This window comes from Alosa pseudoharengus, unplaced genomic scaffold (assembly GCF_046254945.1).
Source record: "Alosa pseudoharengus isolate Yale_2024_CS ecotype anadromous, Long Island Sound unplaced genomic scaffold, YU_APseudo_1.1 YU_APseudo_1.1_scf_15, whole genome shotgun sequence".
NCBI lineage: Eukaryota > Metazoa > Chordata > Actinopteri > Clupeiformes > Clupeidae > Alosa > Alosa pseudoharengus.
The window spans coordinates 35,655,578-35,679,305 of NW_027468620.1; the positions used below are offsets into that span (position 1 = coordinate 35,655,578).

The following is a 23,728-nucleotide window of genomic DNA, read 5'->3' on the forward strand; positions in this document are numbered from 1 at the left end:
AAGATTTTGTGTGTAAGCAGTTGAAGAAACAGTGCACTTCAAAATGGGTACGTCCTCAATGTACAGGTCTGGTCTTATGTGTCATGTCTGATCAGCATATTTGTGTACTCTTAATGATCCTCTAATCCTACTTGAACAATATTTCTAGAAAGAAAACCAAGCATACACGATATCCTAAGAAAACCTGTTTTGTCAAATGTGTGTTGCATTGACTACATTAGTGTGTAACTGATTCAAACATTATCAGATCATATGATGGATGTGTTTGTGATATGATAATCAAATAGAGTTTTGATAAATAATTGTATAGTTTTGACAGAAATGTCTAATTGTGTGTAGTGTTGTGTTAATTGTGTGTAGTGTTTTGAAAAAACGGGCCCTGTTTTCAAAATTGTGTTTAAGCAATTGAAAATACTGTAATATCCTACATTTCACAATCCCGTCACAGGATAAGAGTCAGCTCTCTATGAGCTTAAATACGGCTCGTCTGGACTGTAGCGTTTACACCGCACAGCCTCCTCGCAGAGAGCAGAACTCACCCCAGACAACAGCCCACCGCCAGAGTAGAGACAGATCTGTGTGTTGAGCAAGAGGATGACTCCTGGAACTGTGCCGCTGTTGCTGTGGTCTGCTCTGGTTGTGGCTGCAGCAGAAAGTGGAGGTGAGAGGGAGATAAGGGCTCTGATGGAGGAGCAGATGAGGGCTCTGATGGAGGAGCAGATGAGGGCTCTGATGGAGGAGCAGAGGGGGATGAGGGCTCTGATGGAGGAGCAGAGGGTGGAGCTCAGACACACTAAGGCACAATTGGACACCATGGAGACCAGACTGAGAGCCAGTGAGAAACTAGTGCAACAGCTAAGGAGTGACATAGCGGGTGAGAGATCTGATCCTGTCACTGGTGTCATTTCTGTGTACTGCATGCAATTGTTTTTGCTATTTCCTTTTGCCTTTTGCTTGTGGTTCACATATAGATTTGTTTCTCTTTTTCTGTGTATGTGTGTGTCATGTATGTTTGTTTGTGCGCACATTTGTGTGTGTGTAACCTCAGTTTCTACAGGGAATCTGAACCTGATGGGGAGCCAGATGGAGGAGCTGAGGAGGAAGAGAGAGGAGAGGAGAGTGGCCTTCTCTGCCTCACTGATAACATCAGGTCATGTGTCTGTTGGTCCAGCCAATACCAATCTGACACTGATCTACAGAAATGTCATTACTAACATTGGAGATGCCTACAACAATAAGACAGGTATTACTGTAAACGAACAGCCCAAGTCTCATACTGCAGTAATCATATCCATATCCAGAGGTGTAAAAGTCCAGCTTCAGAAAGTCCTGCCACATGTTTGCTCCAACCATTCCCTAAACCAGCTGATTCTAATTGGCACAACTCCTCAGCCAAGTAGATGAGCTAATTAATGAAATCACCTGTGTTAAGTGCAGAGGTAGAACCAATACATGGTGAGTGTATCATGGTGTCATCATGGTAACTTTTACTTTCTGAAGCCAGACTTTTACACCTCTATCCATATGCTGTCTTGTCAAATCTACTGTCATACAGACATTAGTCTCTCCATGTGAAATCTGCTGTCATACAGACATTAGTCTCTTCATGTCAAATTTACTGTCATACAGACATTAGTCTGTCATACGTACAGACATTAGTCTCTTCATGTCAATACTGTCATACAGACATTAGTCTCTTCGTGTCAAATTTACTGTCATACAAACATTAGTCTGTCATACGTACAGACATTAGCCTCTTCATGTCAAATCTACTGTCATACAGACATTAGTCTCTTTGTGTCAATACTGTCATACAGACCAGGGCTTTGAACCGATTTTTTTCCCCAATCGGTTCGTTCCGAACAGAAACGGAATTATAGCGTTTCCGGTTATGAGTTCCACCAATAAATTGACGTTCCCGAACCGGTTAGAACAAAAAAATACTGTTCCCGGAACGGTTAATTTAGTTCCTGTCAGCTGTTTAATGCTATAGAATTATGTCACATCTTTCTCATCCAGCTTAAACCAAATGTAATAATATTACAACCATTATTAAATCATAATTATTATATTATTATTAATAATAATAATTAAATAGGCTTACAATTATTTCAAATGTGTAGTTTATTGTTAAAAGAGAACATTTCCACACAAACGTAACAACATTATTAAGACACGTAGTTATGCCACTCGGGCAACAACAAATTCCAACTGTCGGGGGGAAAGGCCATCCAGTAGGCCTACTCATACCGTAACAAGCCATCTGTGCATTAGGCAAACAGAGGTGTTGGCGCCATTTAGCCAAATGTTCGCTAGTCCATCATTAACGTGGAGTCGACAAATATAGCTATTGATATTGTGTTTGGAATGAGCGTTTTAATTAACGATGGATCGTAATTTACCTCTTATTTAAGATGTGGAGTGGAGACTTTGTAATCCACCGCTCTCTCTCCATTCAGTCAGCGAATGTCTGATGTGATGTCACACAGGAAGTGAACCTCAGCCGTCATGGTAACGTGCGCAGGAAAATAATTACTTTTTTTTTTTAGTTAATTAGGCAACGAAAACTTTGAGGAACGAAATAAAACCGGTATTAACCGGTTACCATTATTTTTAAATAAGTGTTCCTGTTCCAGAACATAAAAAATAATAACGTTTCCGGTTTCGTTTCTGTTCCCTGTATAATACAAAAAGTTCCTGGTTTTCGTTTTCGTTCCTTGAACCGGTTCAAAGCCCTGATACAGACATTAGTCTCTTCATGTCAATACTGTTAAACAGACATTAGTCTCTTCGTGTTGTCTCTGGACTACAGGTATTTTCACAGCTCCAGTCAGAGGGGTCTACTACTTTACCATGTTTATCTATGGTTCCGGTCATAATTGGGTATCTGTAGGAGCCTCTCTTAGTAAGAATAAAGAGCATGTGGTCATTGCCTACTGTCACCTGCCCCATGGCAAAACCAGTGCCTCCAATGGAGCTTCCTTGCTGCTTGAGGTGGGAGACCAGGTCTTCGTGATCCTATATACCGACTCATGGGTCCGCGACAGCTATAACCACCACACCAGCTTCTCCGGTCACCTGCTCTTCCCCATGTGAAGCGCTGACGAGAATTAGATCATCTATTCCATAACATTCACAGGAGATGGTGTAGTTTTGAGAATTAGATCATCTATTCCATAACATTCACAGGAGAGGATTAGTTTTGACACTATACTGAGATGTTGCACACACTCACATTTGTAGTGGAAATATTAAAAATGTGTCATCAAGAAGGTGTCATCAATCTGAGATGCTCTTTTTTGTCTGTCTGTGAAATTAATGGGTTTTGTTGTGTGTGTGTGTGTATGTGTGTACAGTATGTGTGTGTGTACGCTCTGGGAGGGTGGCGGAGCTTTTGGTTAAAAAAACGTTTTTATTTGTATGTCAGTCATTGCCATGGAAAATGTTTATGTGACATGTCATGTTAGACATCATTTTAGTGGTAAACCCATGTACAACCCTGAATATTTGAAGTAAGATGTGGATTAATTTAAATAGAGGCCAAAATGGGACAGAAACAAAATGTAATGCCAAACATCAGCATGTTTCAAACAAGTAGGCCTACAGGCACGTTGCGTGCCTTAATATGTAGCTCACCGTATCAAGTAGGCCTACAGGCACGTTGCATGCCTTAATATGTAGCTCACCGTATCAAGTAGGCCTACAGGCACGTTGCATGCCTTAATATGTAGCTCACCGTATCAAGTAGGCCTACAGGCACGTTGCGTGCCTTAATATGTAGCTCACCGTATCACGTTGCGTGCCTTAATGTGTAGCTCACCGTATCCATTGGCTTGAGCGCTAAACAAATATATGGGTCACGACTTCTTGAAATGGGAAATTGTGGCCCCAAAGCCAGACCAGTTAAGAACCACTCTAGGGACTTTGAGCTGCTTTTAATTATTTAGCAAAGAACCTGTGGTGGGATCTGGAGATGTTACATGCACTGGGCACCAGGGGGCAGTGTGGAGAAGCGTGAGCGTGGCAGTGTTTTTCAGTAGCCTGTCTCTCATCCTAGTCCATACCTGTCAACATTGAGCTTTCCAAAAACAGGAGATTTTTTTTTCGGGGCGGGGGGGTGTGTGTGGGGGGGGGGTCAGTGTTTATACCGGATCTGTGTTTGCATATAGCTAATACGTTTGATACACGTGTTTCAACACTGCATTTCGGTCGTTGCTTTTACCTTAACATTACCTTACGCATGCCAGTTATGTATCCACCAGCTGCCTGCCTGCAGCCTACTTCCAAAACTCCAAAGCTGCTTGCTGTCTGATTTGGTTCCGAGGACACAAGTTCAGTGTATCAACAACACTCAATAACAGTTTATGTGATGTGTTAATCAATTAAATTTCCAAGAATTTCACAACAGCTAGTTCTGGAGTAGGCCATTCAACTAGCCCGCTTGCTTACAGTACGACGAGACTCAGGCTGCGCAGTTGGCACCCACTTCCTTATTTGGGTTTTGGGTTGCCAGGTTTTAGCCTATGACAAAACGGTTGAAATTGAAACTAAGTGATCGTGTATGTGTAGGGTGTATTTCATACACAATCTGGTAACAAAAAATTAATGGATCAATAATTTAAAAAAAAATTTGGCCATGCAAATTACGGGAGTTTTCCGGGAGAAATAACAAAACGGGAGGGTGCCGGGAGATGACCTTGAAATACGGGAGAACCCGGGAAAAACGGGAGTGTTGACAGGTATGTCCTAGTCTTGAGGAGCACTACTGAGAGCAGAAGGTCTGTGCTAGTTTCATTGATTATGACTTATATTAGTGCTGTCTGAAAGTGATGTGAACATATGGGACCTCCATGAAGGCAAAATATATACTACACAAGCTCCAAATAAGCTCCTTTATTTTTATAAACAGTGGTAAATACTGTTGAACATCACATTGTAAAGTCATCTGTTCATACAGTACAATCATCCTAGTTATTGAAAATAAAGATGAGTCTCTTGTCAAAGATGGAGGAGAGAATTTGTTTGCGTGAATGCTGTGTGTCAATGTGGGAGTGAGTATGAGAGTGTCTTTGTGTGTGTGTATGTGTTTGTGTATGTGAGCATGTTTGTGTGTATGTGAGTGAGTGTGTTTGTGTGTGTGTGTGTGTATGTAGGCACCTCCACATCACATGAGGAAGAGGAGTTGCCCGCTGAAGGTTGTGTAATGCCCTGTGTAGGCAGATACCCAGGCCCCCTGTCCCAGACGCAGACACACAGTGTCACCCTTCTCCAGCTGCAGGGACACCCCCTGGGAGGTGTTGATGTCATGGGAGGCTACGTGGTTGTAGGCGGCTACCACGTGCTGACCGTTCCTCAGGAGGTTGGCTCCCGCTCCGTTGGTACCACCAGCAAAGATGTGGTAGCGGAATTGGTACACTCCTCTCACAGGAGCCGTGAAGATGCCTGGGACAGAGAACAACATGCAGATGAAGAAAGGTCATGGACACTAGGAGAGGTCATGGAGACTAGGAGAGGTCATGGATACTTAGATAGGTCATGAGGATATGGAGAGGTCATGTAGAGGTCATGAGGATTAGGAGGTCATGGAGACTAGGAGAGATGATGGCGAGTAGAAGAGGTCATTGCGAGTAGGAGACTATAACAGGTCGTGTGTGTGTGTTTGTGTAGCAGTGTACTGAGAGCATACTGTAGATGTGTGTGTTTGTTTGTGTGTGTGTGTAGCAGTGGACTGTAAGCGTAGATGTGTGTGTGTGTGTGTAGCAGTGGACTGTAAGTGTAGGTGTGTGTGTGTGTGTAGTAGTGGACTGAAAGGATAGATGCGTGCGTGTCTGTGTGTGTGTGCATGTGTGTGTGCGTGTATGTGTGTGTATATGTGTGTGTGTGTAGCAGTGTAATGAACGCGTAGATGTGTGTGTGTGTAGCAGTGGGTTGAATGTGTTAGTGTTTCCAGTCCTACCTGTGTTGGGGTCATAGGCGCTGCCGATGTTGATGAACACGTGGTTGAAGATCAGGGTGGTTGCAGTGTTGAAGGGTCCGATGTGTTTGTTCACCGACACAGCAAAGGAAGCGGAGAAAGCCACCTTACTGTCTGTGGGAGAGAAACGGTGAGTTTCTGTGTTTGTGTGCGAGTGTGTTTGTGTCTGATTTCCATTGCATTCCATTTCCATTGATCAGCCAAAAACAGGCTGCTGCTCTACGAGCCCATTTACACCCTTATAGCGAATAAAAAGGCAGATATCCAACGCCCCCTCTTTTTGCTCTCATTTTACCATTCTATGACACTCAAGACACTCAAAGATGCTTATGAATATATCTTTTCTTCTTCTCACACATACAGTACATCTCTTACCTCCATTGTCTTTCTTCAGTTCTGCTATTTGTTTCTCCATTTGTGTCTTGGTAAGTCTGAGTTCCACTCTCTGCTCCTCCACTGTCTTCTCACTGGCTCTCAGTCTGGTCTCCATGGCCTCCATTTGTGTCTTGGTGTGTCTGAGCTCCACTGTCTGCTCCGTTATCAGAGCGGTCATCTCTCTCAGCACAGTGTGGATGTCCGGCTGGCAGCTTTGTTGGGTTTGGGCAGCCCCTGGAGCTTCATCTTGGAGATTTGTGTGTCCACTCTCTGCTGCAACCACAACCAGAGCAGACCACAGCAACAGCAGCACAGCTCCAGGAGTCTTCATCCTTATGCTCAACACACACACACAATCCTCATGCTCAACACACACACACACACACACACAAACTCCTTTTTATTTATTTAGCTATCAAAGAACCCATCTCAGCCAATGGGACGGGAGGGTTTCTGGTCATGTGATGTGATTGTGAAATGTGGGAAGTTTGTGACACTTTCAGCAGCAGTGGGGAAACCCAGGATTTCCTGCTTCATGTAGGAATATGCAATACTACACATATTATGCTTCATGTGGTAATATGCATACTACAAATATTATGCTTCATGTAGGAATATGTAATACTACACATATTATGCTTCATGTGGGAATATGCATACTACAAATATTATGCAAGGCAAGGTTATTTATATAACAAATTTCATACAGTCCCAAGAAGGTTCATTCTTCCAGGCAAACACAACACTGAGCAAGAGAGTAGGGTAGTCAAGCGTGCATCTGATTAAAACCCTGCTGAAAAAAACAGCCTGACCAGCTAAAGGTGGTTTGCTGGTTGACCAGCTTGTTAACCAGCTTGTTTGACCACCCTATGATGGTTGACCTGCTAGACCAGCAAAACTCTTGCGATAACATACCTTCAGCTGGTTTTCCCAGCTTATGATGGTAATTCAGCTGGTTTTGCTTGCCGTACCACCTCAAGCTGGTAATTTTAGCTGGTGTTGCTGGTCTATAGTGCTGGTTTAACTGGCCATGCCAGCTTATGTTGGTCATTCTAGCAAACCAGCATGACCAGCTTGACAGGCTGGTCACCAGCATGACCATCTTGCACCAGCTGTATCCCACAAGACAGGCTGGTCACACCAGCATGACCAGCTTCCTCAGATGGTCATGCCAGCATATCCAGCTGGTGGCCCAACCAGCTACACCAGCAAAGACCAGCTAAAACCAGCTACCAGCATAAGCTGGTTTCTAGCTGTTTTTTTCAGCAGGGAAGTAAGTGCATTTGATGGGTTAGCTGAACGGTTTGGTCTTAAAAGAAAAGTCTGAGTTAGAACAACCTAGTGTCTCTTTTTGGATGGTAACGAGTGTAAACCTTCATTGGGGACAGTGTTGGGGAGTAACGGAATACATGTACCGGCGTTATTCAGAATACAAATTATGAGTAACTGTATTCCGATACAGTTACAAGTTAAATAGTTGGTATTTAGAATACAGTTACATTGTTGAAATCAATGGATTACATGACGATACTTCTCTGTTTCATAAGTTTGTTCACTCTCTAAATAAATTAAAGCAACTCCATTTCCCAGAAGCTCCTGAAAGCAATCTATGATGAAATTGTTTACATGTTTAAATCCAAGCCCCGCCGTCTCAAAACGCAGCCAGCGCGCATTATGGACGCGTCATCGCAGACCCTGAAATGACTGTTTGCACAGCAAATTAGGAGTAAGTGTTCCTCACTGATCGTGGTTCCTGATGTCTGTTCAAAGGATATTTTCCCAAGTATTAATAGCTCAGGCTACTTCGGCCAATCGGTTACGTTTGCTAAGTAATAGGCCTAAGCAAAGCCTAGGTCAGACCTACAATAAAACCAATCTCTAAAATAGGCAGTGCATTCTACGTTTTTTATTATAAATTAAAATAGCTTTATGGATTATTATTTTTTCTAATTAGATCTACATTTACGTTTTAAAATGAATTATATGGTGCAGCCTCTGAAGAATTATTCTTGCGAGTAGGTTTACGTGTGGTTTTTGATTGTCATTATTATGCGATCACATTCATTTTGAGAGCACTGATATACAGTAGCCCATACATTTACAGGTAATTTGCGTTCCACCTGTCATATGCGCCCCTCACTTGTACTGGGTTGATGCCACCGAAAAATCTCACAGGCAGACCTTAATTATAATTTCTGGCTACGCCCTTAAAGTAGCCTATTTATTTTGTTTGTTTTAATTAGCCTAGTTGCCTGCCTGCTGTAGTTTTAGCGGTCACCTTGCTATTTTAAAGTTGTATCAGGTAGCTTAGTTGACTTTAGATTCTCCTATGTGGGCCTAACACTTCAGCCATTTGGAACAGAAGAACACACCAGAATAGGCCTGTTTAGTAGGCCTAAGCAGGATTTGATGGCCGCATTCCTACACTTATAAAATGCAATTAAATGCGGAAGTAATCTAAGTATTCAGAATACGTTACTCAGATTGAGTAACGTAATGGAATACGTTACAGATTAAATTTTTGGGCATGTATTCTGTATTCTGTAACGGAATACGTTTTGAAAGTAACCCTCCCAACACTGATTGGGGACCACATGTGTTTTACAGTAACAGTGTTAACCCCGTCACATCACAAGACTGTGAGTTATCTCCTCTGCCCATTATGCATCAATAGCATTCTCACACTCAGTCCTTCTTAAAGGAAGGAAACAGGTGATATCTGAGTAGGAGGTCAAATATAAAAGCACCAGTTCATATTTCTGAGCAACCTAGACCTGTGACAGACCTCTTTAACCTAGACCTGTGACAGACCTCTTTAACCTATACCTGTGACAGACCTCTTCAACCTATACCTGTGACAGACCTCTTCAAATTCCTCTGAACTTACATCAGCAGTCATCTGAAATGAGACGTCACCACCACCACCAATCATTATAAAAGCAAAGCAAAGACTGTACTTTCTAAGGGTATGTTCAGACTAGAGGTATTTTTCGCAGATGTTGGTGTCCATTTTACATTATAATCAGTAGATCTTTTCAAAGAAGTCCTCGGCCTCTTTTAAAACGTGATTGCAGGCGTCGTCTTCTGCAGCTCAGAGCTGTTTTTAAAGTGGAGAAATGTTCAACTTCTAGCACCCTACATCACACTGTTTTTTGACAGCTGACCAATCACAAGCGGATAACCGAGACCTGTGGTTTAGATGCTTCTGGTTGCTTTTTGGAACAAAAACGATAGCAGTACTTCGAAAGGCGACCCAGGAGTTGAGGACGCATCTTACCACATAGCTCACCGTATTTGGCTTAAATGCAAAAATATGGGTCGTGACTTAATGATCATGGGAAATTGTGGGTCCCAAAGCCAGACCAGTTAAGAACCACTGATTTATACTATACTTAAGCAATATAGCACGAGTGAGAGTGGGGTTGGTCATGGATATTCCCACGGGTGTTGTTCGGCCGTAGCCACGAGGCCGGAGGCCAATATGCGGCCAAACTGGCACCCCATGTCTTTCTTTTAACAGAGTGTGATTTTATAATCATCCAAGATTCAAAAGCGCTTGAGAGAAACAGATGACACAACATTTTCAGTCATGAAGTTTAATGGTAATGGCAGAAGAGCAGTCCATGTAAACAGGCTACTGGCTCTTTGTGCTTGAAGCCTTGTGTCTGATCTAATCACATGGAAAGAGCAGGTGGCCAGAGAAGGTGGTGTGGAAGTTGCCGTTGTCTCTGACCCAGCCGTTGGGGTACAGCTTCAGGTAGACCACGTCCCCCACCTCCAGCACCAGAGAAGCCCCATTGGAGGGCTTCACATACATACTGGCCTGTTGAGAGTAGGCGATGACTGTGTGTTGGGCATTTTTATAGAGGGATACCCCGGTAGGGGTACTTCCGTGACCATTCCCAAAGATGAAAAAGACAAAGTGGTAGACCCCTCTCACTGGGGCTGTGAACACTCCTGAAACAGCAACAAAAAAAATACTTTAAGAGATTTAGGGAATTGTAACAGCCATTATGTAGCAAGTTTCCAAACTGTGATAATTCACAGGGTGGTCAAGATAGTTTGAGATGTAGATAACAGATGTAGATGTCAGAAAACAATACCATGTTTCAAACGCAAAGTGTGTCAAAATTCCCACCCATTCTTCTCTGTTATGTACCTGTGTTTGGGTTGTAAGCACTTCCAATGTTGATGAATGGATTTTTTAAGACCAAGGGGGTTGCATCTTTAAAGGGTCCAAAGGTTTCATCTCCTGAAGCCACCAGTGAGGCAGAGAAGGCCACCCTCCTCTCCTCTCTCTCCCTCCTCAGCTCCTCCACCTGGCTCCCCGTGAGGTTCACTCTGCCTCCTACAGCTCTCACAGCTGCTGCTTGCTCCTCCTGTTTCTCCTTCAGCTCCTTAATAACGGCTCTCTGCTCCTCCACTGTCTTCTCACTGGCTCTCAGTCTGGTCTCCATGGCCTCCACCTGCGTCTTACTGTGTCTGAGCTCCACCCTCTGCTCCGCCAGCAGGGCGCTCATCTCTCTCAGCACAGTGTGGATGTCCAGCTGGCAGCTTTGCTGGGTGGAGGCTGTGGCTGTGTGTCCACTCTCTGCTGCAACCACAACCACACCAGACCACAGCAACAGCAGCACAGCTCCAGGAGCCTTCATCTTCATGCTCAACACACACACACACACACACACACACACACACACACACACACACACACACACACACAGCTCTGTCTGCTCTGGCTATGGGCTATTCAGCAGTGTCAGCTCTGCTCTCTGTGAGGACCTTATAAAGGCTTCAAAGCCAAACCCAGTTAAACAAATACAGCACTGGAGTGGGTTGTCTCTGGACTCCTCTTGTAGAATCACTCTCCAAGGACTTTGACCCCCTTTTATTCATCAATGGTCATGTGATGTGATTGTGAAATGTGGGAAGTTTGTGACACTATCAGCAGCAGTGGGGAAACCCAGGATTTCATGTGGGAATTTGTAGTAGCTACTACAAATACTATAACACCACAATAAAACGTCTTCTTCGTCTTCTTCAGAGAGAAGTGGTGTAGTCTAGTTAGCTGTAGTGGGTATACTGTGGTGTAGTCTAGTTAGCTGTAGTGGGTATACTGTGGTGTAGTCTAGTTAGCTGTAGTGGGTATACTGTGGTGTAGTCTAGTTAGCTGTAGTGGGTATACTGTGGTGTAGTCTAGTTAGCTGTAGTGGGTATACTGTGGTGTAGTCTAGTTAGCTGTAGTGGGTATACTGTGGTGTAGTCTAGTTAGCTGTAGTGGGTATACTGTGGTGTAGTCTAGTTAGCTGTAGTGGGTATACTGTGGTGTAGTCTAGTTAGCTGTAGTGGGTATACTGTGGTGGAGTCTAGTTAGCTGTAGTGGGTATACTGTGGTGTAGTCTAGTTAGCTGTAGTGGGTATACTGTGGTGTAGTCTAGTTAGCTGTAGTGGGTATACTGTGGTGTAGTCTAGTTAGCTGTAGTGGGTATACTGTGGTGTAGTCTAGTTAGCTGTAGTGGGTATACTGTGGTGTAGTCTAGTTAGCTGTAGTGGGTATACTGTGGTGTAGTCTAGTTAGCTGTAGTGGGTATACTGTGGTGTAGTCTAGTTAGCTGTAGTGGGTATACTGGGATGTAGTCTAGTTAGCTGTAGTGGGTATACTGTGGTGTAGTCTAGTTAGCTGTAGTGGGTATACAGTGATGTGATCTAGTTAGCTGTAGTGGGTATACTGTGATCACCCCCAAATGTTAATACATATCCTTGCCTATTTTAATATATACTGAGATGGTGATGCTTTTGAAGTGGGTATACTGCGTAGTCCTGCGTATCACGTAGACCATTGGTTCCCAAAGACTGGGTCGCGACCCAAAGGTGGGTCGCAGGAGATTTTATTTGGGTCCCCAGCATAGTCACAATTTATGTTGTGTAGGATAATAGCTTATAGCCTACCATTCATCCAGGGAAGCTAGCGCCTTTCTTTTAGGATCTAGTTCGTTTACTACCACAGTCTAGTGGTGTCATGTTTTTTGTCATAACTCAATCTGTGCATTTTTGCATGCATGTTTTGCATGTTAAAAATGCGGAAAATGCGGATTTAAATTCCAAATAAAGAAACCTCCACAATTAAGCTACAATATAACGACTTGAGTTATTTGCATAGGCTATGTTTACATCCGAATCGACGTCACGGTGTTATGGATCCAAATGTCTGCAACAGACTAACATCTCTCTTTAGAAATTCAGGAACAGCTTATTATGCTGAGAGTGACTCGTACTGTAGCATGCGAGAATATCCCCAAACTCTCGGATGCGCATTAAAACTGATCTTTTCTGATCTTCACTGATCCATTGTAGAATGGTTTGAAGGGGCCAAACATAGAAAAGTTTGAGAAGCCATGGTCTAAAACATCAACAATTTGGGCAGTATTTGGTGGTTGTTAGATCTGAAGTGAATTGGTTCGCGATGGTCTGTCGTTTTTAAAAAGTGGGTCCCCAGAAAAAAAGTTTGGGAAACACTGACGTAGACTACACCACTGGTATGTGCTGCACTGGTCCCATCACATCTTCAGATGTACTACATTAGAGTGGCCACTAGGTGGGGACAGACTCCCAGGAGTCGGAGAGCTCCGCAGCGGCTCCTCTTCCTCTGGCTCTCCAACCATACGCTGCTCAGACTGTTTTTATAGGTGGACACAGTTTGGCACAGATGGATGCAAGAAAAACAAACAAACAAACAAACACACAAACAAATACCTTTCAGGTGGCCATAGCTTGATACTAATGGCTCTCTGCAAACACCAAACATTTAACCAACCAACCCTCAGGCATGTGTAATGTGAAATGCACTGTGTGTATATTTGTGTGTGTGTGTGTGTGTGTGTGTATATTTGTGTGTGTGTGTGTGTATTTGTGTGTGTGTGTGTATTTGTGTGTGTGTGTGTGTGTGTGTGTGTATATTTGTGTGTGTGTGTGTGTGTGTGTATTTGTGTGTGTGTATATTTGTGTGTGTGCGTGTGTGTATTTGTGTGTGTGTGTGTATATTTGTGTGTGTGTGTGTATATTTGTGTGTGTATGTGTGTGTATGTGTTTGCACATGTGCATACAGTGTGTGAGTTTGTGTGTGTGCGTGTGTGTGTTGTGGCATAGTAGCAATCGGCTTCACAATATTTGTGTGTGTGTGTGTGTATGTGTGTGTGTATGTGTGTGTGTGTGTATATATTTGTGTGTGTGTGTGTGTGCGTGTGTATATTTGTGTGTGTGTGTGTGTGTGTAGGGGGCACCTGTGTGTACTGAAGCAGACAGACAGATTAACGGGAGGCGTGAGGCGGGAAGCCGCACACACACACACACACGCACGCACACTAACGGGAAGCCGATTGCTACTATGCCACAACACACACAAGTACACACACACACACACACACACGTTGTGAAGCCGATTGCAGTCTTTAGGATCTTCCTTTAAGTCAGGCTTTGGGGATACTCTGATGACACACAGCTAAAGTGGGCCAACACGCTGGCGTGTGTGTGTTTGTGTGTGTGTGTGTGTGTGTGCCCGCGCTCACATATGTGTTGGGGGTTGGGCTGCCCGGCCCAAAGCAGATTGGAGATTTGAACACAGTCTCTCTGTCGTACCCATACAAACCACTGAACACATCACACCACAACGCACACACACACCACACCACCACGCACACACACACACCACACCACCACGCACACACACACACCACACCACCACACACATCACACCACCACGCACACACACACCACACCACCACGCACACACACACACCACACCACCACACACACCACACCACCATGCACACACACACACACACACACCACACCACCACGCACACACACACCACACCACCACGCACACACACACCATACCACCACGCACACACACACCTCACCAGCACGCACACACACCACACCACCACGCAAACAGACACCACACCACCATGCACACACACACCACACCACCACGCACACACCACACCACCACACACTCTCTCTGCCGTACCCATACACACACACAAACCACACCACCACGCACACACACACCACCACGCACACACACACCACACCACCACAAACACTCTCTCAGCCGTACCCATACACACACACACCACACCACCACACACACTCTCTCAGCCGTACCCATACACACACACACCACACCACCACACACACTCTCTCTGCCGTACCCATACACACGCACACCTCACCACCACACACACTCTCTCTCCCGTACCCATACACACACACCACACCACCACCACACACTCTCTCTGCCGTACCCATACACACACACACACCACCACACACACTCTCTCTGCCGTACCCATACACACACACACCACACCACCACACACACTCTCTCTGCCGTACCCATACACACACACACCACACCACCACACACACTCTCTCTGCCGTACCCATACACACACACACCCCACCACACACACTCTCTCTGCTGTACCCATACACACACACACCACCCCACCACACACACTCTCTCTGCCGTACCCATACACACACACACCACCCCACCACACACACTCTCTCTGCTGTACCCATACACACACACACCACCCCACCACCACACACTCTCTCTGCCGTACCCATACACACACACACCCCACCACACACACTCTCTCTGCCGTACCCATACACACACACCACCCCACCACACACACTCTCTCTGCCGTACCCATACACACACCACTGCATGTTGTACGTGCCCGCACTGACTCACACACGACACAAGTGCAATTCAAATATTTACTTAACAAGAACTGCTCAATAGCTCCAAAACAGATGATGCCAGAGCATGTACTCTCAGATGCATACACACACACACACACACACACACACACTCTCTCTGTCAGATGCGTCGCTGATCTTGTCTATCTGTCCTCTCACACACATTTTGGATATTTCTCCTCGTCTCTGCTGCTCTGCTATAACACACACACACACACACACACCACAAACTTTATCTCTCTCTCTCCCTCTCTCTCTTTGATTCCAAACACACACACAAACCTTTTATCTCTGTCTTTATCTCTCTCACACACACATACACTCACACACCATACATATCTTATGTACGTATCTTATACATATCTTTGTCTCTATCTCTCTCCCTCTTTCCAAACATGCACACACACACACACACACAGCACACCACCACACACACACCACACTCACTCTCTCTCTCTTCCCCTCTCTCTCTCTCCCTCTTTTTGCCTCTACTCATTCTCTCTCTCTCTCTCTCTCGCTCTCTCCCTCTCTCTCCCTCTCTCTCTCTCTCTCCCTCTGTCTCTCTCTCTGCCCCCCCCCCCCGTATAACTTCCTGTTGGTGGGGTTGCGTGTGGGAGAATTACGGCGGATTACGCTGACTGAGCGCTGCTCTGATTACCCCACATCTAGTGTCCAGACAGTCACGTTCAGAGGGCCTCTCGTCGGCTGACGGAGCTCGAGCTTCAGGGGCCATGCATGCCCCTGGTGAACCCCCCACGCTGCTAAAATGCCATCCACGGGCGCAAACACTGACCACAGCAGGCTGATTTCAACCTGGCCCACAGAGCTCCACAAGTTATGGGTTGCTTAAACAGAATGTCAAAAACACAGTATTTACGTGGTTATTTGTGTGTGTGTGTGTGAGTGTGTGTGTAAGTGTGTGTGTGTGTGAGTGTGTGTGTGTGTGTGTGTGTGTGTCGGTGTGTGTGTGTGTCGGTGTGTGTGTGTGTCGGTGTGTGTGTGTCGTGTGTGTGTGTCGGTGTGTGAGTGTGTGTGTCGGTGTGTGTGTGAGTGTGTCGGTGTGTGTGTGTGTGTCGGTGTGTGTATGTGTGTGTGTGTGTGTGTGTGTGTGTGTGTTGTATGTTTGCCCCAGCCCAGCCCAGCAGCCTCCCTAGTCCACTGTATGGGGTCAGTGGTCACAAAGGCTCAGGTCTAGAGCTCAACACACTGGATGGGAAAGCGCATCAATTACCACCTGCTAGAACTGGAGGGAAAGTTTGTTTTCACAGTATGTGTTGGGCCCACAAGCGAGGCTTTGTGCAAGCAGAGAAGCTTTGACTCATGGGCCAGAGGAACAAGGAGAGGAGGGGGAGACGTGACAGAGAGTGAGGGATAGAGAGGAAAAAAGAAGGAGAGGACACTTAGGCGCCCCGGTCCCCCACCTCTCAGGCAGGACTGCTTCTGCGGGGACTCAACATGGCGGACGCTGCACAGGAGGAACACGCCACTTAGAGAGAGGAGGCATAATAACGGTACTTAGCTGTCACCTCTCTCCTGGAATCCAGCTTGGGTTTTTTATCTGGCTGTGTGTGTGAGTGTGTATGTGTGTGTGTGTGTGTGTGTGCGTCGCCAGGCGTTGAGCATGTTACGGTCCCACAAGCATTTAAAAGCGTTGCACCCGAGAAAAGAAAAAAAAGGTGTGTTTTTTTTGTAAGGAGGTGCCAGGAACATTTGTGGTGAGAAAACAGAGTGCTTCAGTCCAGGCTGGTAATTAGCCTTTAATTAGGTACTACATACAAGACCGGCCTCCAGCTTAGGATTCTCTCTTTTTTCACTCTCTCTCCCTCTCTCTTTCACTCTCTCTCTCTCTCTCTTTCTCTCTCTCTCTCTCTCTCTCTCCCTTGCTCCCTGCTCTCTCTGGCCAAAAAAGCCCTTATAGTGAAAAGAAAACACCTAGTAGGTGCTCAGAGCCTGTCTTCAGCTAAACCTTTAATATACACACACTTGTTCAAATGTCTTCAGCTAAACCTTTAATATACACACACTTGTTCAAATGTCTTCAGCTAAACCTCAAATATACACACACTTGTTCAAATGTCTTCAGATATACCTTTAATATACACACACTTGTTCAAATGTCTTCAGATATACCTTTAATATACACACACTTGTTCAAATGTATAGCACCTAAGACATGTCTTCAGTTGTTCCAATTACATAATTATATTACCTTATTGTGAAAATGTATAACAAAAATGTCTGGTTTATGACAAACATAATGAAAATGTATTGTGTGTATAGTATGTATGTATTTAACTACATGTAAGGCATACACACAGATACCTTTTACCAGACATATGATTCGCACGGGAGATTACATTTTGGCATTGAGGTAAAATAAGCTCTAATGCTGCGATTCAGCTGTTTTCTACAGATACAGACTCACACACATTTATTTTCCAAATGCATTGTTGATGTAAAAGTAAGCTACAAAATGCTCTCTCACATTGGCCTGGGTGGGATTTCAGCAACGACTATGACGAATTTCATATTGTTGTTTTCTTTCTTGGTAGTTTCAGGAAAAATGATTACTTATTAATTTGTGTTTTAATGTAACTTCTTTTTTCTTGGTAATGAAATGTAGAGTAAAAAAGTGTATGCTAATTTTCCTTACTACCCCTCCCCCTCTCTCTCTACATCTCTCTCTCCCTCTCTCTCTCTCTCTTTCCCTCTCTCTCTCTCTGTCCATTTTTCCCAAGCCTAAGTGCTGAAGGAGACTGGGCTCTTCTCCTGGCCCCCTCTTACCTCTCCTAGCAGCCACACACACACACACACACACACACACACACACACTTACCTCTCCTAACAGCCACACACACACACACACACACACACACACACACACACACACACACACACACACACACACACACACACTCTTACCTCTCCTAACAGCCACTCCCACGGCCACTTCAGCCCGTCACCCCAAACACTCGCTGAACAAAGTTAGTGCAACATGTGTCCCTTCACAGTCTTCTCTCTCTCTCTATCACACAGACACACACACACACACACACACACACACACACACACACACACACACACACACACACACACACATACACACACACACACACACACACACTTCCACAGAGGGGCTCACACTCCTGGATTGTTTGTTAATAGTCCAATTAGGTAATTGGCATGGTTCTCTCCTTTCGCTGGCTCTTTCCCATACGGAGTTGAATGGGGAGAGGGGTGAGGGGGCAGGACTAGGGGCCGCGCGAGGTGACCAGAGGGCCCACCACGCCATCACTGCACAGGGGCCACTACCTTGAATTGAGTCATTGTAGCCTAATCAATGGCCTTATTGGATTAGCCGCCACCAGCGCTCTCACAGATATTGTTGCACTGACAATGGAGAAGCAAAGCGTGAGTGGGCGGGAGGGACGCTAAGTGTGTGTGTGTGTGTGTGTGTGTGTGTGTGTGTGTGTGTGTGTGTGTGTGTGGTGTGTGTGTGTGTGTGTGTGTGTGTGTGTGTGGTGTGTGTGTGTGTGTGGTGTGTGGTGTGTGTGTGTGTGTGTGTGTGTGTGTGTGTGTGTGTGTGTGAAAGAGTGTATGCACTAGACTGAGGGTGGGTTAGGATGAGATTGTGGGGCAGGCAGGGGAGTTTGTGTATGTGTGTGTGTGTGTGTGGGGGGGGGGGGGGCGGGGGGTGTCTTTGCTTGGCGGAATGAGAGTGTGTGAGTTAAGACAAGAGCTTTTGTGTGTTGCAGATCTTTCAGTCAGAGCTGATGGTCTTTAACAACGACAGGTTATGTGTGTGTGTGTGTGTGTCTCTGTGTGTGTGTGTGTGTGTGTGTGTGTGTGTGTGTGCTAATGAAAAGGTCCAGGGTGAGACCACAAGGGCAGGTTTCTCTCTTTCTTCTCTGAGTGACATGGGACATCGCTCACACTGGCCGACTGGCCTCTCTCTGGACCTCTCTGTCTTTTGACCATTTTTTATTTTTCACAACTCTTCCTAATTTCAGCCCAGGTGGATTTAAAATTTTTTTTTTGCAAATAGTCACTCCTGTGTGTGTGTCTCTGTGTGTGTGTGTGTGTGTGTGTCACTCCTTTTCTGCCCTTATCCTTTTCTTGTTCTTTCTCTCTCTTATTTTCCTGCTCTCTCTCTCCCCTCCTCTCCCTCCCTCTCTCTCTTTCTCTCTCTCTCTCCTGCGATCGTGGTAGTGCTTTGAGAGAGGTGCAGTGTAGTGGAGCGCGCTCAGTGTGTGAACGGCTCGCTAGACGTGATTAAAGTTTGCCGGCGCGTCAAGACCACCAGCTCCGGTGTGAAAAGTCCGACGGACGACAACGACAAAGACAAAAGTCTGCAACGACAAAGGGGGAAAAAATGTTTGGCCACGCAGTCCGAAGACCAGGATGAGGAGGCTGGGAACTATTCGGAAGTGGCGTTCCTTCGTGATTGTGCAGGCGTGTGCAGTGTGTGTGTGTGTGTGTGTGTGTGTGCATACAAGCATGTGTGTGCTTGTAAGTGTGTGTGTGTGTGTGTATATGTATTATCAGAGAGGCTGTTTTCTGCCAAGCGAGACCAATCATTTGACTTGATTCGGTATTTGAAAGCTGCCGTTGTGGAGCAATGCGAGCAAGCCCACCATTAGGGGCCAATATATTTCCAAAACAATTTCGCCTATTCATGTTACGCAAATGTGGAGGCTGCCGCAAATGACCGTAATCAATTGAAACGGGGAGCAGGCATCTGTCCCCTCTGATTATCTGGAGATCATCTATCAGTTTGATGTGTTTGGAACGAGGCGAGGGGCCACTCCATCGGTGCGGAGCTTTTTCTCCCGTAACTCCATGATCATTGGCAAGTGACTCGGGCTAGCCGTGACGGGGAGGAGGGGGCGCCGAGGCTGCCTCCCCCGCATCATTAGCTTGCTGACTTCAGCGGGGGCAACGTGCTGTTTTACCAAAAGGACAAAAACACGGACATTACCCCGAGACGCCGAAAACAAGACAATATTCTCCATTCGCCCGTTTTTTTGCCCCCGCATTCCGGAGAGGTCGAGACGAAAGGGCGGAACACGAGGCGGACGGCTGAGGACGATCTGAGATCATGGAGGTCCACTACAACCAGGACCCCGAGCCGGCCGCGATGCTGAAGAACGGACTCAAGGACGGGAAGGAGAGCAAGGACTCGCAGGGCAAGATCTCCAAGACCTTCCTGAAGGAGCCCCCAGAGACCTTCTCTCCGTCCAGCGGAACCGACGCCTGTGAGAAGAACCGCTCGAGCAGCGGGGACCCCGACTACTGCAGGCGCATATTAGTGCGAGGTAGGAGACCATACACTCACGTTCTACACATCCAAATATGCCTGCCAGGGAATGAGTGTCTGTGTGTGTGTGTGTGTGTGTGTGTGTGTGTGTGTGTGATATGTGTCTATATGTGTGTAAGTGTTGCTGTAAAGTACAAGGGTCTCAATGTGTGTGTGTGTCTGTGTGAGAGACAGTTCATTTGTCTGTTATCTAAAGAAACTTTCACAATTTGTCATTTTTAAACATGGCACCAGATCAGCACAAACGCAATGTGATTGATAAATTGAGTGAAGAATAAACCAAAGTGTTTCTGAGTATAAATAATGCATTAAGACTTCTTTTACTGGAAGAAAGTCCCTCAGAGTTGTATTTTTGTGTTTTTATATTTTATACAAATCATTTGAGTGAATACAGAATGGCCTGAGATCTCTAGGTTGATAAGACCTCAATAAAATATAATATGTATTAGCAAAAAAAAATCAGCCTCATGAGATTTACACTTTAATCTACACTGGGTCTGCATGTAATATGTTTCCGAGCATAAATTGAAGTAATTTAAAATATCATAATTTTCAAAGTAAATGCAGATGGCCACACATCATTACATCAGTAACGAAAGTTGTATTGTGGCATTTTCATAATTATGTGAATAGCTTTCATTTTGTGTTTGTAATTTTTCTAATGTTACATTATGGTATGAATTAAATTATTTCACCAAATTCATTTTTTTTTGTCATCGGAAGAAATAAAATGGTTACTTTCTAGGTAAATGGAATAATTAATAATGATTCATGAATCATTGCCAAAGATGAAAATAAAAACAAGATGAATATGAAAACAATTTAACAAATGTATGTCCTCCGCTTAATAAACAATTTAACAAATGTATGTCCTCCGCTTAATAAACAATTTAACAAATGTATGTCCTCCGCTTAATAGTTTGGGATTTGGTTATGGGTCAGATTGTTCAAGTCCTTCATATTTTACTGTGTAAACTAAACATGACCCTAAAATTAATGAATATTATATTGTAGACTTTGCCATTACTTTTAAGCAGCCATCAATTGTTTCTGTGTATTTTCTGTCTGATGGCCATTCATTGTTTCTTCCTAATTTGTTTCTGAGTTGCATGCCTAGTATTTGAACTCAGCTTGAGTTGATTAAATATTTCTGCTGATGCTGTTACTTTATAGATTACATAGGATTATTTACAGCAGAAGCTGATGTCTTTAATACAGTCTGCGATAAACAAAATATAACAAAATTTTGACATAATTGCAATCAGGAATTTCCTACTTCTCAGTTTCCCCAAGGTTCTCTCCTACTGTTGCGTAAGACCATTTATCAACATCATTCAACATCCACCATATAGTATTGTCTGTAGAGCTTCTTTGGGCAGGCTAAAAGTGTGCCTTCCAAGAGTGCTGGCTAAAATATTCTTACCGTGGTGTTTTTGTCAATGTTTTTAATTTAAAGGTCTCTAAAATGTATATGAAGCTTTTGCAAGTATAGTTTGACTGAAAAAAAATCAGAAATGAACACTCATGTATAAAATAAAAACTCAGAGTTAATTGATCAGGCCAGGTTTCTCCTGTAGCATAATATAAAATAGCGCAACCAAATGCTGAATTATCAGCTGAATTCAATTCCATTAGCGGATGATTTGATTCAGAGTCACAATAAATTATCCTTATTAAAATAGTGAATGTGTGTTAGTGACGTTACTGATCCAGAGTCATAATAAATTATCCTTATTAAAATAGTGAACGTGGGTTAGTGACGTTACTGATCCAGTCATAATAAATTATCCTTATTAAAATAGTAAACGTGTGTTAGTGAATGTTACTAAGTCAGATTTTTATCTCAATATGAATATATTTCATGTTAGTGTTTTCGTTCATATTATTCTGTGTTATTTTTTAATTCATGATATTGTCAAACATGGATGACAGTGACATCACTATCACAATAGTGAGGATTCTCTGGTGGATGCTTTTGAATAAACAAAACATTCTTGCCATATGTGCCCGTGGAGGAAATATTTGTCATTTTGATGAGTTTCTTGTCTAAAGAATTTAATTTTTAGATCACATTCAACTTGATAGTAAATGGACAGAGTTCAGGTTCAGAGCACAGATTACCGAAAATGTAGTAATGTTTAAAAGTGGGAGTGTGTGTTGATCAGTGGTCAATGTTTAGTAAAAGTGGGAGCGTGTGTTGATCTGTGTTTTAATGTACTAATGTTTAGTAAAAGTGGGAGTGTGTGTTGATCCGTGTTTGTTCTGCGTTGGTTCTAGATGCCAAAGGGTCGATCCGAGAGATTATTCTGCCGAAAGGTCTGGACCTGGACCGGCCCAAGCGCACCAGGACCTCCTTCACGGCCGAGCAGCTCTACAGGCTGGAGATGGAGTTCCAACGCTGTCAGTACGTGGTGGGGAGAGAGCGGACCGAGCTCGCACGACAGCTCAACCTGTCCGAAACTCAGGTAACACACACACACACACACAGAGCTCACAACACATGGGAAACATGCGCCCATAATTAATACAACACACACACATAAATAGATAGATAGATAGATACTTGATTGATCCCCAAGGGGAAATTCAAGACGCATGTGCACGCGCGCACACACACACACACACACACACACACACAAATATCCTCCAGCTCTGTGTCCCATGGATTGTTGACATACAGATGAGCCCAATCACCTCGTCTCAGCCTTTTCACCAACTTATCCACAGAAAACACATCGATGCAACTGTAGGGTAACACCAATACATGCTCCCATAATTAATACAACTCCCTCACACACATAGACACACACACACACACACACACACACACACACACACACACACACACACACACACACACACACATACACACACACAACACACACACACACACACACACACACATACACACACACAACACACACACACACCAATACATGCTCCCAAAATTAATACAACTCCCTCACACACACACACACACACACACACATGCACACACACACCAATACATGATCCCATAATTAATACAACTCCCTCACAAACACACACACACACACACCAAACCAATACCAATTGATCTGGAAACATATGTCCTTATTAGAGTAAATGTTTCTCTAAATTATTGAGTTTGTTTTAATTGATGTAGATTTGTATATGGTTCCTCACACGGCTATAGTGGTAGAATAAGAGGTGTGTATGTGTGTGTGTGTGTGTGTGGTAGAATAAGAGGTGTGCGTGTGTATGTGTGTGTGTGTGTGTGTGTGTGTAGGGCTGTAGTGGTAAAATAAGAGGTG

At 44.4% G+C, this 23,728-nt stretch overlaps 4 protein-coding genes across 5 annotated transcripts in view; 2 read left to right on the plus strand and 2 right to left on the minus strand.

Moving 5' to 3' along the window:
- The first annotated feature begins 527 nt into the window (after positions 1-527).
- Positions 528-3,339, plus strand: LOC143124637 (cerebellin-3-like). Of its 2 annotated transcripts, none has more exons than XM_076286310.1 (3): positions 528-874; positions 1,049-1,243; positions 2,813-3,339. In XM_076286310.1, the coding sequence occupies exons 1-3, from the start codon at positions 595-597 to the stop codon at positions 3,094-3,096; spliced, it is 759 nt and encodes a 252-aa protein (XP_076142425.1). In that variant the 5' UTR covers positions 528-594; the 3' UTR covers positions 3,097-3,339. The 2 variants fall into 2 exon arrangements, with proteins under 2 accessions (XP_076142425.1, XP_076142426.1); XM_076286311.1 differs by having other exon boundaries at positions 1,058-1,243.
- A 1,539-nt stretch (positions 3,340-4,878) lies between these two features.
- On the minus strand, positions 4,879-6,739 carry LOC143124638 (cerebellin-1-like). The gene is made up of 3 exons (XM_076286312.1): positions 6,350-6,739; positions 5,957-6,088; positions 4,879-5,442 (listed from the first exon to the last, which is right to left on the minus strand). Exons 1-3 carry the CDS (start codon positions 6,678-6,680, stop codon positions 5,165-5,167), a joined length of 741 nt encoding a protein of 246 aa, XP_076142427.1. The 5' UTR covers positions 6,681-6,739; the 3' UTR covers positions 4,879-5,164.
- Positions 6,740-9,929: 3,190 nt separating this feature from the next.
- LOC143124639 (complement C1q-like protein 2) lies at positions 9,930-11,182 on the minus strand. Its single transcript, XM_076286313.1, has 2 exons — positions 10,509-11,182; positions 9,930-10,306 (listed from the first exon to the last, which is right to left on the minus strand). Exons 1-2 carry the CDS (start codon positions 11,005-11,007, stop codon positions 10,020-10,022), a joined length of 786 nt encoding a protein of 261 aa, XP_076142428.1. The 5' UTR covers positions 11,008-11,182; the 3' UTR covers positions 9,930-10,019.
- Positions 11,183-20,216: 9,034 nt separating this feature from the next.
- The window catches only part of vax1 (ventral anterior homeobox 1), a 9,732-nt gene continuing 6,220 nt past the window's right edge, over positions 20,217-23,728 (plus strand). The window contains exons 1-2 of the mRNA XM_076285167.1: positions 20,217-20,433; positions 22,713-22,900. Of these exons, the coding sequence (XP_076141282.1) occupies positions 20,217-20,433; positions 22,713-22,900 (405 nt within the window). The remainder of the gene's footprint in view (positions 20,434-22,712; positions 22,901-23,728) is intronic.